This window comes from Hippoglossus hippoglossus, chromosome 20 (genome assembly GCF_009819705.1).
Source record: "Hippoglossus hippoglossus isolate fHipHip1 chromosome 20, fHipHip1.pri, whole genome shotgun sequence".
Classification (NCBI taxonomy): Eukaryota; Metazoa; Chordata; class Actinopteri; order Pleuronectiformes; family Pleuronectidae; genus Hippoglossus; species Hippoglossus hippoglossus.
The window spans coordinates 11117836-11135063 of record NC_047170.1 but is presented as its reverse complement, the minus strand read 5'-3'; the positions used below and the strand labels follow the sequence as shown (position 1 = coordinate 11135063).

Sequence of the window (17228 nt, the reverse complement as noted above, 5' to 3'; positions counted from 1 at the left end):
TAAAATCTAATGGGATTAAATTGAAATGATTCAGAATTATTTTTTCAGAATACGCAGCTTTCTTTATAGTGACAAAAAAGTTCAGAACCCTCTCCCCACTCTGAAGCAGTAGCACATTACAGAGGATATAACCCATTATTTGTCAGTGATGCTGTGATTTCATCCACTAAAGAGCAATAAGTACTTAATCCTCTGTGGGCAAGTTTTACGAGCTGCCTCACACATTTTTACAGCACGGCAAACAGACAGTAAACACCAGGAAGGCGCTGCACTTTAACACATGATTAAGACACAGCTAATTAGATTGTGGACAGTAAAACTGTGAGGAGAATCGTAAAAAAAAAGAAAAGGGAGCAGCGGCAGGGCCGAACGAGGAATCGGGTGCAACCAGCAGACGTTTAAGTCAGGGCACTCCAGGTCACTGACAAATGATCGTGGCGGGGTGTCTCATTTCTGCTGCCTTGTCTGTGGCCAAAATGTAAATTGCAGACTTTCTGAGGTAAAAAATGAAAAGACTCTCACACTCAAGCCCCTCATGTCCACCATCCATCCATCGCTCCATTCTTCTTCTATGCAGTGGCTGGTCCCATGAAACAGGGGTCAGGGTACTAATGGAGGACCTTGTGGCCTTGTGCGCCTTTGGAAACAACCCCCTCCACTGCTTACTCTCTTATAAATCATGCAGGCTTCATTGAGAGTGGCAGAGTCCTCTGATGTCCCAGCCATGTCTCATTTCAAAGTCCATCTGAAGGCTCACACGGTTCCACGTTTACTCACTGGGCACAAGGGAGATGTGTGTGTGTGTGTGTGTGTGTGTGTGTGTGTGTGTGTGTGTGTGTGTGTGTGTGTGTGTGTGTGTGTGTGTGTGTGTGTGTGTGTGTGTGTGTGTTTGTGTGTGTGGAGGGGGTGAGTGCGAGATTCAAAGAGAAAAAGACTGAGAGAGAAACTGAGTGAGAACGAAAGAAAATGAGTTAGGGTCTAGAGAGAAGCAGGGGGAAATTAGAAATAGAAAAAAATGTCCCTGAGGGAAAAAGGGGCCTCTAAAACAAATGTTTATTTAGTAACTATGCCGCATTAGACCTCTCACTTGAAAGCATGTACAATAAATCAAACCATTTTGGGAATCACTTTAACACAGTGTGCACTCGTGTGTGTGTGTGTGTGTGTGTGTGTGTGTGTGTGTGTGTGTGTGTGTGTATTGGCATTTGTGGAGGTGGTGTAGATAAAATGCCTTCCTCTGTTGTACATGTACAGTTTACAAAGCATCCGCAAGTGCAATCAAAACATAATTTCCCTCCCTTCATGGTAAATTGAGGTGTGTTTTCTATAGAAGGATAAGTGATTGAGATAATGACATTCTGCGGTTTGCTCGAGTCCATGCATTCATAACAAAGCCAGATGAGTTACATATGGATTTAAAATGAATGTTTTCCTGACTACAGTTTTCCATAGCACGTCTCTCTATACATCATGTGAATGACGCTGAGAGCACCTAATCTAAACCAGTGACACATACAGTCCCTCTTGAGGCATATAGCAGGAAAGGAATTGCATTTCTTTGCAATCAATATGATTTTGAAAAAAGAAAAATGGCAGAACAGGGAGAATATCAGAGAATATTAATGCCTTAAATCCAACCTTGAGAAATGCCTCAAAATATGATGTTACATATGTTAAAGCAATAGTTCTGTTCTCTTGCCTGTTTGAGGGTTGAGTGAGAAGATTAGAACCACACTCACATCTATAAACCTGTTTTCAAACATGAACTCCAGAAATATCTGAACAATTGGGTGAATATTCAGCAGCAGGAGATTGTAAAGATTGTAAAACATTTTTGTTTACTTGAACCTTTAACTAGATCTTTCACTTGCCAGCAGATTTCTTTTCTGTTTATATGCCTTTTTTTGTCATGTCATTTTAACAGCAGATCCTATTGGTTTTCATTTTCCTTAAAATTACAAGATAGAGCATTTTCACCAATTTCCCAGGGAATAATTAATGGATCTTGATGGGAAAAAACAACATTTAAGTGACTGTTATCCGAGTTTGTGCAATTTGGTGCAACTTGATGGAATTTAAGGGACCATTGGGCTTTGGCGGTGGTATGCTCTCTAATGAGGGCCATTCGGCTTAAAAATTAGAGTTTACACACTTATATACACCAACATTGTGTACCCGAAATTGCAATTAAGCTCAATTGGTCTCATCAGTAGAGAATATTCAGGATAAATGCTTGCTAAACCACTACAAGCCTTTAAGGCTGCGAAAGCTGTCACACTCAACAGGAGGGAGCAGGCCTGTCTGTTGCTCAGCTAGATGAAACATGCAAAGTCAATCTCCCCTAAAAAAACACGATGCATCTCCTCTTTCACTTGCCGCTGCGATTTCTTCCTCTCACGTTAAGTAGCGACAGTGTGGTTTGCTTAATCCTTTCTTATCTCCTTTAAATGCAAAGGGAGTTTGCATGTAAAACACAACACAAGCTGCCACTTGTGACTTTATTTACCGAGGAGATTTAGAAGGGCATGAAGATACTGTTTTGGGGGCAGGCACACACACATACAGTGTTTACATAAACCGCAGGAGTATGTGACACCTTAGTCGTAACTGGTGTTAACCCCCGATGTGCCTGTTGTTTTGAGTGTTTCAAAATGTCTGCAGTTTGAGGCCTGAGAACGCGTTAACATCAAGAGGAGAGGATGGTGGTTGTGATGGTGGGGGGTGTGGGGTGGGGCGAGGCACGGCACAGACAGACAGAAAAACATTCCCCAGTCGCTACGCTCATCTCCATAACTCAGTATGCAGCCGCAGAGCGCTGATCCTAACATGGGACATTAACGACCCGACGCCCACCACCGTTTCATTTAGGGGCTAATTCATGTCTGCCACAACAGAGGGGCTCATCTTTATTCCTCCGGGTTGTATTTAGGGTTAAATATATGACTTGTAGTAATTCTGTATCAGGCAGGAGGAGCCTCGTCTCACACGGTTGTGGACCTGTCAGCGAAATCTGAGTGATACCACACCGTAATCACACTGTGTGCGATAGAAATCAAAAACAACTTTTACAAACAAATAGCATCCAAGCATCTGGGAGATCTGATTTCATTTAGTCAGGAAAGCAACAAAAGAGTGAAATTACAACCAACAATACAGGTCATTGTGAAAAGTGTGTGTGTGTTGTAAATGTGTGGTTGTTTTTGTCAGAGTGGCAAAATCGTTTGCCTGCAATTACTGTCAGTGTGATTTGCTTTTGGAGCGCTGCAATAATGATTAATTCTCAGAAGTTTTTAACCACAAGACGTATGTCACGTATCAAGTTAAATGGCTTTTTAAAAATCCAGAACTTTTCTTTGCAGCGTTGCACAATAGCAGCTCAATGTGTTGTGCAACTCTCCAGTCGTGGGGCAGGACTGACAGTGACTACGTTCACATGTACGCTAATATGCAGATATTAACCAGATTAAGCCAAGAGTCTGAATAAGACACTGCAATGGAAACAGTATTTTCTTATTACTTTAACAAAGAAAACACCCAAAATGATATAAATCATCGTACATTAAACCTTCAGGTTGGGATAATGTCAAATATAATAGTGTAGTGGACGTAATGACGTGAGTAATAATCGGGCTATGCTCTGTAACATGTAAACGGGAATATTAATTGAATATTCTCTTAGCAACTGAAACATCGGAATGGAAATATTGCCTCATTCCGAACAAGGTCAATAGTCAGAATATTGGTGTCTATGTAAACGTAGTCAGTGTTGGATCGTCGTCCTTTGCTTCATCTGTCTTCTGATATGCTAGAGCATTGTCATTTTAACTGTGTGTATAAACCATGTGTAAAAACTGAATACACGTTTCCACTGAGCTCATAAAGAGGATTATGAATTAACACATCAACAAGAGACAATTTACATAATGTTGGTTATGAAACCAAGCAGAGACGTTAACCTTTGCAGAGTTGAAACGAAACAGTGTCAGTGTTAGAAAAGGTGTTTTTTCTTCCCAGGTGAGATAACTCACACATTATCACCGGGAGATGGCGAAGCGGAGGGAAAAGATTAAATACCTGGCCCTTATCTCTGGGACCTTTTCAGCGAGGCGAACTATCACTCAGTATCAAATGACATTAAGCTAATGTGCCAAAGACGCTACAAAAGAGCGGTGGGTAACTTGCTTGTGCCTTCCACGGGGGGGGGGGGAATAAGTGAAGAGAGGTGTGATTGGTTTAGGGACCCTTACACCAAATTTGTTTGTGTGGGAAATGACACTAGTAGTCTTGCAGCACCTAAGGTTGCAAGGCCACTGCCAAAATATCATGCTCCTCTTAGCATGGAGGTGATAATGAATCTAGCACCTTTGTTTACCTTAAAGCAATCACACTGGTCTAACAGGTACGAAAGCAACAGGGAGGTGGGGAGGGGGGGCAATTAATATGTATATACATAAACAGACTTAAAACCTCCCTTTTATTCATTAGTTACCAACAACAAAATTTGTTATTTGCACAAAATAAAAGACAAAAGCTAATTAGGATGGTAATACTACAAGTAAAATCACGTTTGTGATCAGTCGTGGGCACGGCCTCGAATGTTTTCAGCTCTCTAACTGGATCATGTGTCAACAATTCAGCTTTCAGAGACACTCCAGGTTATGGAATTTAATCTAAACTGACAGGTAGGGTAACACTATCTGTCATGCTCACCATATATTTGAGTGTCTGACAATTTTACACATCTCTGACAAGTGTCGAGTTACTTTCTCGCACATACTTTACCAACACTCGCCAACAGCCTGGAGCGCAGACACTGAGGATTTCAGTTTTGTTTTCATAACTACAGAACAGAAGTTATCGTCTGCTTCGCCGGCACTTGCGGATAAATATTGTTTCTTGTCATGGAAGCCCGTTTAATCATCTTCCATCCATGTTTTGTTAACACGTTGCTGCTCAGAGTGATGATGTATTAGTACTCAGAGATCATGGAAGACTAAAGAGTAAAAGAGAGCGTTTCTCTTTTCATTGAAGTCTGAGGTACGGCTCTGATCCTTGCATTACATGACATGAGACACATGCACACCAGAGGAAACCTTTTAGAAATTCCGTCTGCACATGAGGTGCATGTCAGCATTAACTCATATTGCTCAGGGATCGTGACACAAGGCCGGCTGCTTTGTTACACGGTGTTAAAGGGTCAGCTCACCCATATCACAAATATACTGTACCTAACTTTTTTTTCTAAAGAAAAAGTCCCTACAATGACTGGAAGGATGTTCTGCGGATTATCCTCAAAATTAGGAAAAGTTATTCAGTAAAAAGCTCCATTCATCTCTGTGAAATCTCTAAACAAACAAAAGCAAAGTTATCTGCCCGAATAGATACTGTAATAAATAATATATTTCAACAGTCCCCTTATGGAACCACATTTAAATTCACTAGATCTGAACTTTTATTTGGATCTGCACCAAGATCCAAACACAGAAATCCTCAAATTTTGAAAAACGATGAGGTGATGAGGTAAACTCTGCTTCGCATATTGAAAACGTGATAAATATTTTTCAATATGTTAACATTTTAAAGACTGAATGATGTGTCGATTAAGTGGATAAAGTTATCAGTGGTTTACTGACTAATGGAAATAATAATTATCTGCAGCCCTAAAGTGAGGGATGAACTGACATTTCATAGTTAAGTTTTAATTTCCACCTTATACTAAATACAGTGCAAGTTAGTTTATTATTTTAAATTTTCCATATTATGTTTAAAAGTAAGTCAAGCACAGTCCAACTCAAGTGTCTGTGTTTAGTTCCACACCATGTCAGCTCTTCACAGACATGCTAATGTTCCAAGGGGCCACTTGAAACTATCAGCACGTCCCCTAATGGGCAAGTTCATGTTTATTCTCTCCCCACTGGTCACTGCTTCCTCTGGTGCGCCAAAAAGAAGACAGTCACTATCTCCCATTTTCTCATCTCCTGTCGTCATCAATCTCTCGTAATCCCACTCGATCAATTTCTCTCCAGTACCCCCCCCCCCCCTTCTTTCTCTTGTTGCCTTTCTGGATCCTTTACCCCGCTCCCCCCTCCTCCATCATTCTTTCACTGCTTCTTCTCCTCTCCCATCTCACTCTAATCTCCTGGTCTGAAAGGTGTTTCCTGAGGAGTGCATGTGGGAAGACAGGCGGGAGTGATGGATCGCTCCGTGGATGCTTCACTTTGTCCGCTCTCCAGGGTGGGAACGGGGTGGGGTAAGGGTGGCGGGAGCGGCAGGGGTCTGGTAGGTCTGACAGTGGGAGCTGGGTGAGGTGGTGTCGGGGAGGCGGGAAAACCACGAAAGGTGGTGTTGTGGGGGAGCGGGGGGGGGGGGCGCTCTGTGACCGCTCCCCCTCCTGTTATGTATGATGTGGACTAATTACACACAAGAATGAGCGCTGTGCAAACATGTGCTTCCTGCTGCAAACTGCAACCACAACATGTTTGTTAAATCTTTAATGTCCGCTTCAAAATGACTGAATGAATGAATTGTGAAACATTGCATTAAGACATTAAACAGCTATTCATCCATCACTCTATTTCCTGGCAAAGAGATTAGGCCTCGTAATACTCCAATTTCACTTAATAAAACAGATCAAGTAAAAATGTTCAGCTCAATTTAGGATAAATCTCCAACTTTTCCAGCCACAACCCACAACACAAAGGTTTTACATCTGGCTCACCACAAATGTGTCACTGGCGAAGCATTCCTTAAACCTCTATATAAAGGCAGTGTCTCAGAGCTCTTCACCATCACTTTGCCTGGTGGACAGTGGTTTTTACTTGGGCCACAAACCAACCGTAATGTTATTGTTGTTACCTTCAGTAGACAATTCTATCTGTTCTAATTCTAACAGTGCTTGTGTTTCCTCTTGCGAGTCCTTTCCATGGAGCCGTGGAAATTCTTCGGACTGGCTCCGCTCAGAGAAGCAGCAGATGAATGCTCCTGCGGGCCAATGTTTTGGATCATTGCACTCAGCTGTGACCGGATATCAGCCAAACATTTATTGGTTCTTTTCAAGCTCGTTTTTTAAACCCAAACTTTCCTGCAGATACAGACATAACATGTACGCATGAACTGAAGTGGAAAATCCTGACAAACTATATCATGTGATTTTTTTTTACAACTTGCCTCTTCACATACAGCTGGAAATCACCTCATGAAGCATTAAAAATTTGATTCAAGGAGATGGTGTCGTTCTTTTAATGACACCCTCTGCTTGAAATAACACCGGCAGAGGGTGATAAGTTTAATCAGACTTAGAGATGTCTCTCTTCCGCATCCATTCAAAGATTTCAGCTTGTGTAAATGCAGATTAGGCCCCGCTCCTCTGTTTTCCCCACATACATCCAGGTGCTGTGTTTGGTTACACGTCACAGGCACATAAAGAGGAGATAGACGAGACAGATAAGCGCGGAGGAGAGGCTGTCCGACAGCTGCCTGCCTGGTTGGGTAACACTCCAGCGGGACCCCCCGCAAGGAGCCCGGCCTGGGGCGACGTCTGCGCTCCAGTAGGGAAGTAAGACTTCAAACACGAGGCCTGAGCAACCTCCACCCCTTTGCAGCTCCCTCTCCTGCTGTTCTCTTGGGCTCGGTGGGGGATCTCTGAAGACCGTCCCAGCAGTCATCACGCCATGAATCAGGGCCACTGTACTCACTACACTCTACTGTCACTTTCTTCCCTCACTTATATCCACACTTCCAGACAAATAAACGAAGGCAGGAATGTGTGCAACATGCAAATAGTTGTGCTCCTCACCACTGGGCCTCATTATTAGGTCCCTCCAGCCCTTCATCCTTCAAATCCACATACCAGGGACAAGGTCAGATGCCCAATTAATTTTGGCAGAACAGTTCAATGATTTGTTTTTGCAGGGCGGACTGGGTAACCTGGTGGCATGGTTATCTGTATGAGTCTGTGGATCTGGCAGAAGATAACAGAAGAGGTGAAGAGAGCAAGCAGGTGAACAAATGGTGTTTTGGTAAGTTAATGTCGGCCGAATGTCTGGGAAAGAGGGAACCATCTCCGTACATAAAGTCTGTTCATCTGCAGGTTTCAAAGAAAATTGGTTTGACTCACAGAGACGAGAGAAAAGTAATATTTTCCATAACACCAGACACCTGGAAAACCTGATGCAGCTCGCAAGAAATAAATCCTGACAAAGGCGTCCAGTGGGCCTCATTACCTGAAAACACTTCTACAACACATTTAATCCTGATGTCCAGCATGTCATATCAAATCAGCCAAAATGTGCTCTTGCTGCAGGAGACCCATGCAGCCACAGCTGACAATCTGAGAGACGGAGCCCCTGGGAGCCAGGGTGGCTCAGCTGAGGACATAGCTGCACGCAAAGCAACCCCACACACACAAATACAGACAAACACACACAAGAGTCTGGTGGCAGACAACAGTCCCCCTGTCATCTTCGATTGCGGCCTGCTCATGTTGGACCAGCGACACCTCACACACAGCTCAGTGGGCCTTGGCCCCCCTGGTGTCCCACTGCCGCCACAGAGGGACTGCCAGACAGTTACTTCAGCTCTGCAGAACAAACACAGGAATCGGCCTGTCTAAAAAAGTATGGAGGGAAATATGTCTAAATATATATCGAAGTGCAATGGTCTATTTTTGGCCTTTTTTAGAAGACAGATAATCAATGAGTGAGAGAGGAACCGAGCAGACAACGGGTCTGGAAGTTTGTGGTCACGGAGTAACTCATGGTTGTAAGCTTGAGTGCGCTTCAAACAAGAGGTTACCAAAATATAATCCTGCAGCTGAATATGGGAGCAGAGAACATTGTTTTACAGTGCTGCCTTAAAAAAAGTTGCTTCACGGTGTAGTTTTCCTTTCTCCTCTATTTGTTGGAGGACATGTTGACAAACATCTTTGGCTCCGGGCAACGTTCATTGAATGCAGCAGCCTGCGGGCTCACATGTGTTTGGCAGATGGCACCGAATAGATGGCACATAAGGTCAGAAGGAGCACTCAGCTGTATATCTCTCGCACATACAGGCCCGCCAGGAATGTCTGCACAAGGCCAAGGATTATGGCACCTCAGGTCTGTGGTGTGTGTGTGTGTTTATGTGTAGGTGCGTCTCTGGTGTGTGTTCCTGTCTGTGTTTGCACTTGTTGATAAAGATCGGAAACCCATTGTAAAAATGATACTGACAACACCTCTGCTCTGGATCATTAGTGTTTACTCTCCCACACAAATGATTTACTCTTATGTCACAAACTTTGTACCTTTTATGGGCAATTCATTCTCTATTAGTACACAAATACTTCAGTATGTTTGAGATACATTCTTCCATTTATGTGCACAGTACTTGATGATGCAATGTAAAAACATTTGCACAAAACAGCCCAAAATGAGACCTGAGGACGTGACCTGATGTAGCAGGAGCTGGAAACACCACCTCTTTCTCAGTGTAAACTTTGCTCAGCTGCAATGTTAAGTGTTCACAAGGCGGAAACTTACAACATAAATAAATTAAAATGGGTGGCACCACAGAAACTACTTCTTATGTAGAGATTGATTATTCGTAAACGTGGACGGAAATGAAGTGAAGCCAAGGAACCAGCTGAACTTGTTAATAACTTGTTACTTTTAAACATATTTAAAGCAAAGAGCAAAAGAGGCAATGACGATAAATCTGACACTTGATATAAAAGCGTTTCAAAAACGAAGTAAATTTAAAAAGTACCTCAGTATTTATAGAAAGCCTGTTTACGATTTACTAATTTCTATTGCTACTGTTCTACAGTTGGACGATTAACTAATCAGATTACATATTTTCATTGGTATTTGAAAGACAATAAAAGGTTTGTGTGTTCTTTCTTCAAGTCATTGTTTTACTGCCATATGATGACAGCTGCTAATTAAGTGTAATAATCAAAAGCTGCAATAGTTTTTTTTAATGATGTAACAAATGATTACACAAATTAAGGTTGAAACAGATCTGACTTGTTAACACTTCTATTGCAACACCTGACACCTGACATCTGATGTATCCACTCTTCACCCAATTGCCAAATAAATCCTGGAAAGTAAGAATACACAAAGGACTTATTTGAATAATTAGAAACACGTTTCGGAAACAACCGTTTTCAATGGAGACACGAGTCCCACAAATTTCTATTGTATTGTGTCTGGAGACAACAACACAAGACAAAACTGTAAATCAGACAGAAAGAAGAAAGTTTCTAACCGTTTTGAATTAATCCAGATCTCGCACACGCTTCATCAAGTGTTGTTTTGTATGTACTGTTTGGTTTCCTCAGCTACTCATCCACAACTGCAGTCCATATCTCACACATCTTTCCTTCACACATCACGGGCAGAGATGTGTGGAGAGGATTTCCGTCGGCTGTTGATCCTTATCAAACGCTCTGCTCTACCTGACATAAACCTCCATGAAAGCAAATGAGATAACGAGGCAGGAACTTCCCAGAGAGGCGTATAATGACACGGACCAGAGGGAGCACGCGTTACTCTGTTAGCCGTGTGTGTACAGTAACAAAGACAGGCTCCGGGAGAGGTTTAACGCTTCTTCTCCGAGACATCCTCTGTTCCATCTCATCAGATTTACAATGTCTAATTGCACAGATAAAAGTGCTGGGTGTGTGTTTGTGCGTATCTGTGCCAAGGCCAACACATGGCATAGGCAACACGTGGAGCTCCCCTGGATTATTAGTTGTCGAGTCAGACGCTTGACGGATTGACCTGAATGGGTGCAACTGAGCTCGTCCAGCACACGAGGGAACCTGTTCTATTGACTTACAGGTAAACTCTGAGGGCCTTATTAGTAAGTCAACAACTACTCCATCCTCACAGCGGCCGGCATCATCACCATCATCACGGTAAAGCTGACAAAATGTGTGACGCCTTCGGGCCTACTTTGTTCAACAAGTGTTGGGGTTTGGGGGCTGCTGAGGGCGACCCCCTCATTGTTAGGTGCTCCCTTTGTGGTCGTACTCCTCACTGTACTGAGATGAGGGAAAGAAAAGGCTTCTAACAGTCGGTCATGCCCCAGTGCTCCTGGCAACAACAGGTCCTGAGGACGCAGACCTGCCTGGCCTATATTGGCTTGGCTCTGAGTTAGCGGTGGCGGCACCAGCCCCCTGTCAGCTGTCCCATTCAGGGACTGGGCCGGCCCTTTATTAAAGCTTTGAAGGCTGCCGAACAAAGGGGCGTCCTATGTTTAGATGATAGAATGTAAGCAACTGCTTTTCTGCTTGGGCAACACAAGACAAAGAGCCTCCTTCTGAATATGGGGAGTACGCGAGAGAGAGTGAGTGAGAAAAACCGAAGAGGGAGGGAGAGAATACGAGGGGCAGGCCACGAGCTGTGGTGATACTCCGTCTATGATAGATTGAAAATCATAGTGAGCTGGCAGCTGCGTGTGTGAGGAACAGAGGCTTGTCTGACCAAAATGCAACGAGGGATTATTACCACAGGTGGTTCCGATGATCTGGCGATTAATAATTAAGCCACGGAGCCAAGACTTCTCCGTTAATTAGAGGATGGAGGAAGATGGAGGACCGCTGCCTCCTCACAATATGACCTATATACTACACTGTATACACTACATGCCACACTTCAGTGAACCAGGATAAGCAGATACTTAGGGGTCGAGCACAGATGATATTAGCAGACATTATTGGCTCTAACAGTATGTTGGCTGAAGCAAATCATAGAGGAGTTAACTACAGCATTAAAAACCTGTCTTGACCTGTCAACGCTGATGCATATATGACATGTATTTTTGTCAGTAGTTTTAGTTTGATGTGTTTTTATCCATAGTTATTACACAAAATGATTAAACCTCCATTCATGTATGTTAGGCCAGTTTTGGTCTGGGGATTCCTTTTTGCTCACTACGGAGAGTGTTTGGGCAAAGTAAAATTAAACCTCTAGAAGGAGTGTGGATGCCCAAACCAAGCTTGTCGGCACAAAACGAGTTGGGCTGATTCAGACAAAAACGTTGAAATGATATTCAGTTTTAGTCAAATCAGGCTCGGACACAAAAAACAAATGCCTGACATGTTCGGGTTGGGCTCGGCTAGTTTTCTCTCGGGCTCGGTCAGATTTGCACAGAAAATTGTGGCCTGAGCTGCATTCTATTCTATATGAGAGTCTAGGTTGGAAAGATGGTGAGCATTTTGATGTAGGAACTGCTTGCTACCAGGTTTGTGCAAGAGCATTCAGATTGCTGATTGATCATGTACGTTTTCAGATTGACGCTGCAACACTTTGAGCTTCCACATTTCATTTTTGTGAACTGCTTCTAACAGCATGAATTCAGTGAGACACCCACCCCCCCCACCCCTTACTTGCATACACGTACGCTCACACATACCTGGTCATGGCTGGCTTGGAGGGTGCTCCCAGTGCCGTGGAAAGTCATTTGCACAGGGGAGAGGGTCAGATAGGTCACAAAATCCTTACCACTCTGCGCATCAGTGTACTGCACCTGGGAAAGAGGGCAAAGGTCGACAAATTCAGTTAGCCAAAAAAGTAAACACAGGAAAACATCAGTCAGTGCACAGATGACGAGAGCACTGAGGTTTTCAGCGGGATACGGTCTCGTGTTTTTGGAAGTGGTTGGCTTGAGAGTAAATCTTGCATGTCTAATTGCCACCAGAACATTTGTGGACAATTACCCCACACCACACCACACCGAGATGGCAATGGGGGGAAATGGATGTATGGACGTGTACACGTGTTGGCGAGGGGGCATCCGAGGGGGTGGTGGTGACATCACTGGCGACCCCTCATCATTGAGAGGGTAACTCTGCAGGCATTCTTAAATGCTGCGCAATTAGGGCTGTTATGACATGATGCTCCTCTGGGACAGTCTGCTCCTGAGATCCAAGGGCTTTGGGCAAGACTGCTTATCTGCCCTACTTCTCACTGACTCCGCGCACATTTGCATGTGTATATGTCCGTTTATGTGCGCATGTGTTTGCCTGGCCTACTTATGCCAAGGACAGCTGCAGGCATTCTAATAAATGGCGCAAATAAGCATGAGAACTGAAAGCAGGGAAATATTGGACTGATGGAGGGAGACAAAGGACAGACGGGACGGGAGAGGGACATTAGTGAGTCAAAATGGTTTCACACTACCAAGGGCAAATGAAAAAGTAAGCGAGCAGGTATGAATGAATCTAGCTTTGGAAACAACACGGCTTCTAGTACACTTCACTAAAAGTGGACTGCACTCCTCAGATAAGTCAGATATAATAAAAATGGGCTGTTACTAGATTTTCTGACAGGAATTGTAGAGTTTCGGCCAAAATGAACAATAATAATTACGTAGAAAACATGTTAATATAAGTATCTGTTTAATTTACATATACAATGTATGTGTTAGTTTGTCTCTGTTTATTTATGCTGGTTGAAGTTTTACTCTCTAATCAGGGGAAAGTATGTGTGTGTGTGTGTGTGTGTGTGTGTGTGTGTGTGTGTGTGTGTGTCTGTGTATTTCCCTGTGTGTATTCTAACTAACCTCACGTGATCTAAGTTTGATCTCATCTCAGCTACAGTTTTGTTGGCCATGCATACGTAACTCATGTGCACACACATGCACGCACAGACATATATGACCTGTGACTGAAAGCTTCCAGAGCGAGGTGTGTGCGTCTCTCCGAATGAGTTATGATCGTATGTGGACAAGTGTGTGTGTGTGCTCCAGCCGGCCAGACACATGGACGTCTGCCCATAAAGACACAGACCCATCATAACATACACAAACACACGTTGATATGAGCATGTGCGCACAGAGATATGAGCGATCAGGTGATGTTAAATATAGTCCGCGCGAGGAAGACACACATGCATGTGAACGCACACCTGCTGATGCGGAGATGGGCCCACGGTGATAAATTGTGGAATGCTATCTGTTATGTGTATGAATGATGAATGTAGTAAAGTTAGCCGTGGAAAAAGCTTTCTCTGACAAGTTAATCTCTAATAAATTCTCCAGACGTCAACATTAGCGGGACGGAGAAAGAAAGAGAGAGAGGGGTGAAGAAAAGAAAAAAGATGGAGGCGGGGGACTTTTTAGGGGCAGGAATATAATTGTCCGGTAACACGAATCCCATTTCAGAAAGTTTGGAAATATATGTGAATGTGCTAAGCTGCTTCTATAAATCTCGGGAATTCCGCTTGTGTGTGAAGAAAAACAGGACTATGGGTGTGATCCCAAAGATATGGATCTGTGTGTGTGTGTGTGTGTGTGTGTGTGCGCACAACTGTCCAGTATGCTGGTTCATTTAGGCCGTACAAGGGGCTGCGGTTGAGAGCCTGTGATATATGGTGTAATCATGCTGTCTGATCAGCGGGCACTTGGCTCGGTTCATCTATTGCGAGCTGTCAGGCCTCCAGCTGAGGGTGAGGCCCTTCGATGGTGCTGGAGGAAACAGACCGTCTCTTTCAGCCTCTCACTGCACAGACATATGCAACTTAGAATTCCCAACTTCTTCCATTGTGCGTTTGGTTGGTTAAGTATTGTTTGATCATCAGGGTCCAAAGATTAGGAGTTGATTAAAGTAATTAAATCAAAACTCTTAACCATTTTTTAATCAAACATAAAGAGTGTTTTTAAAGTTTGATCTACATGTAAAAGGTCTATTCAATGTCAAAGTTTTATGTCTGTTTCATTCAGTCAGAGTAAAGATCTACTTTTGTGTTTTCTGTTCATTCTGTCATTTTTCCAGTGACAGGTCTCAACTGCCATTTAATAGATACACGTACCGCTCATCTACCCAACAGGATGAACTGTAAACCCTTTGGTAATACTTTAACTATCTCTCTAAGGCCATTATCTGATGACATTTTAAATTTGTCCAGTATTAATGAGCAAATTCTTCAGTCTCAGCAATACTTTGTCCTTAGATGTCATTAGCAGATGTTAGCATACAAATATGCTGACCTAAAATGGAGAATATGGTCAACATTTTAGCTGCGAAACATCGAAATATTAGCATTGTCACTGTCAGGATATGATCATGCCAACGTTAGCATTTAGTCCAAAGCAACTGTCAATTTCAGGAAAATGTCTGCACTTCAGTGGATGTCTAAAAGCAGCTTTAAAGATCTCATGGTGGGTCTAGAAACATACATTTTTTTGTACCTGTAATGCTCATTGACACAAAATGATATTGGAGATAAATCTTGATATCCTCTCATCACCAGCCAAAATCTGATTAAAACAAGGTTGGCAGGTCACCATAAATCACCTGGAGGTTTTTGTTTCTTGGTACTTAATTGATAAAACAGACAAAGTACCTGCTTACTTTCATTTACCAGTGCCTGTAACCCATCGACAGGAAAAAATGTCTGTCGATCTTCTAGCATCAAAGAACATTACAGCATCATCTCATTGGCAATGATGTTGTGGAAAGTAAAAGAACAAGCATCTTGAAAACAAACTGTCTATTATCCCATCAAGCCAGTCTGTTTTGAGTGCATGTTTGTATGCATCTGTGAGTGCATGCATTCTAAACAGGCCTAACTAATCATCCCAGGTCCCAACTCCAAAAACAGCCTCTAATCCACTTCCTTTAGAGACAAAGAGGCAGGAGAGTTATGCAAGGCCTGCGATTGATCGGCGGCACTAATGTGGAACGACCTCTGACATCTGGCTTCTAAAGCTGGATGGCTCCTCTTCAAATGCTGCTCGTTATTCGAACAAACACGAACATGCACAAACTAAAAAGAAATCACAGTCATAGCGCCCATGCAGCCATGCTTGAATTTTATGTGAAGTGCACAAATATGCACCGCAAATACCCACAAATACAGATCTAGATAGGCATGAGAGGGCGCAAAGTACATGCACATATACACAAAGGATATAATTGTACGACTCTATTATTAGGATTGTGTTCCCCAAAAAACAATACTTAGTATTGAAGGACAATGAGCTAGTCGAGTGCAGGAGAGTGAGTCAAAGAGCATGGAAATAACTTTGACTCTACCAAAATAAACAAGCCATTTTCAGCCGAAGCTGACCCGCTGTCATTGTTGGTGAGAAGCAATTAGAGGTCCACATCGAGTCACTTCAGCTGGAACCTCAGGGGTCAAGAGTGTTTGAAGCGCACTGTTAATATACCTTTCACTTCTACTAATGGTTGAGGGAAAACAAAGCTGCTACTCTAAAAACTTTAGAGTGCACTTTGGCCCAATCACAGACAGAGGTCTTAAGACAATGAGACAAAGTGAGTATAGAGTTTTATTGAAGCCAGTTGGTGATTGAGAACTTGCATTCACGAATGGGATTTTCTCAGGAAATACCAGAAAAAAAGAAACCACTGTAAAATTGAATGCAATCTATCAGCGTAAACTGCTGACAGTCAGACGGGTGGTGTTTCACTGGTGGTTTTTAAGCAAACAACTAAGATTATACTAAAACAAGGTCAGTTGTTAAAATTATATACCAAAAAGTGAGCAGAAGGGCACTCAGAGAGCACATCCCTCCACAAAGGGGTTCTTCCTTGGCCCATAGTCCACGCTTCCATCAAGTTTCAAGGAAACGCTTGAGTAGATTTTGCATAATCTTGCAGGCAATCAGACAAACAGCAATGAAAACATCACCTCTAGGTAATAACTAAAGTATTTGAATCAAAAGGGCACTACTGACAAGCACACTTGTCTGTTAGCTAGCTATAGGAAGTCCAGGAGTAGCCATGATGTGAATGTGTAAATGTCCATAAAACTGCTCCCCCTCTGCTTGACAAGTCCCAGCTTTTGTCAAAGGAACATGATCACGTCAATGAAAATGAGAAATGATAAAGGCTGGTACTGTACCTAGCTTCCAGAAACAATAGCGTTCTGCAGCCACGAGACATCAGTAATTTATGATGAATGCAAACAAGCAGTATCAGATCCTTATTGGTCAGAGCACTGGTCTGAGATGTTAGGAGATGTATTGATTTCACATTAGCATCGTTTTCATTGTTTTTTGCTTTAACTAGTCAAACACTGCTCGTCTTGCTTATCCTGACGGTACGCCAATGGAAAGTGGCACTTGATTTTGCAGTACTAGAAAAAAATATTCCTGGTGCAAGGTTTTGATTTACTAGGAGAGAAACAACATTCGAGACATTATTATCATAACTATGCATTGTTTTCTGACCACTTTGTTTTATCCAGAGAGGTTTGGGCACAGAACACGGCCCAAAGGGGATT

The 17228-nt window shown here is 42.9% G+C and overlaps 1 protein-coding gene across 1 annotated transcript in view; it reads right to left on the bottom strand.

Annotated features, from left to right (window-relative positions):
• The window catches only part of stau2 (staufen double-stranded RNA binding protein 2), an 81702-nt gene that overhangs the window by 14156 nt on the left and 50318 nt on the right, over nucleotides 1-17228 (bottom strand). Inside the window, exon 13 of the mRNA XM_034571893.1 lies at nucleotides 12397-12510. Coding sequence (XP_034427784.1) covers nucleotides 12397-12510 — 114 coding nt within the window. The remainder of the gene's footprint in view (nucleotides 1-12396; nucleotides 12511-17228) is intronic.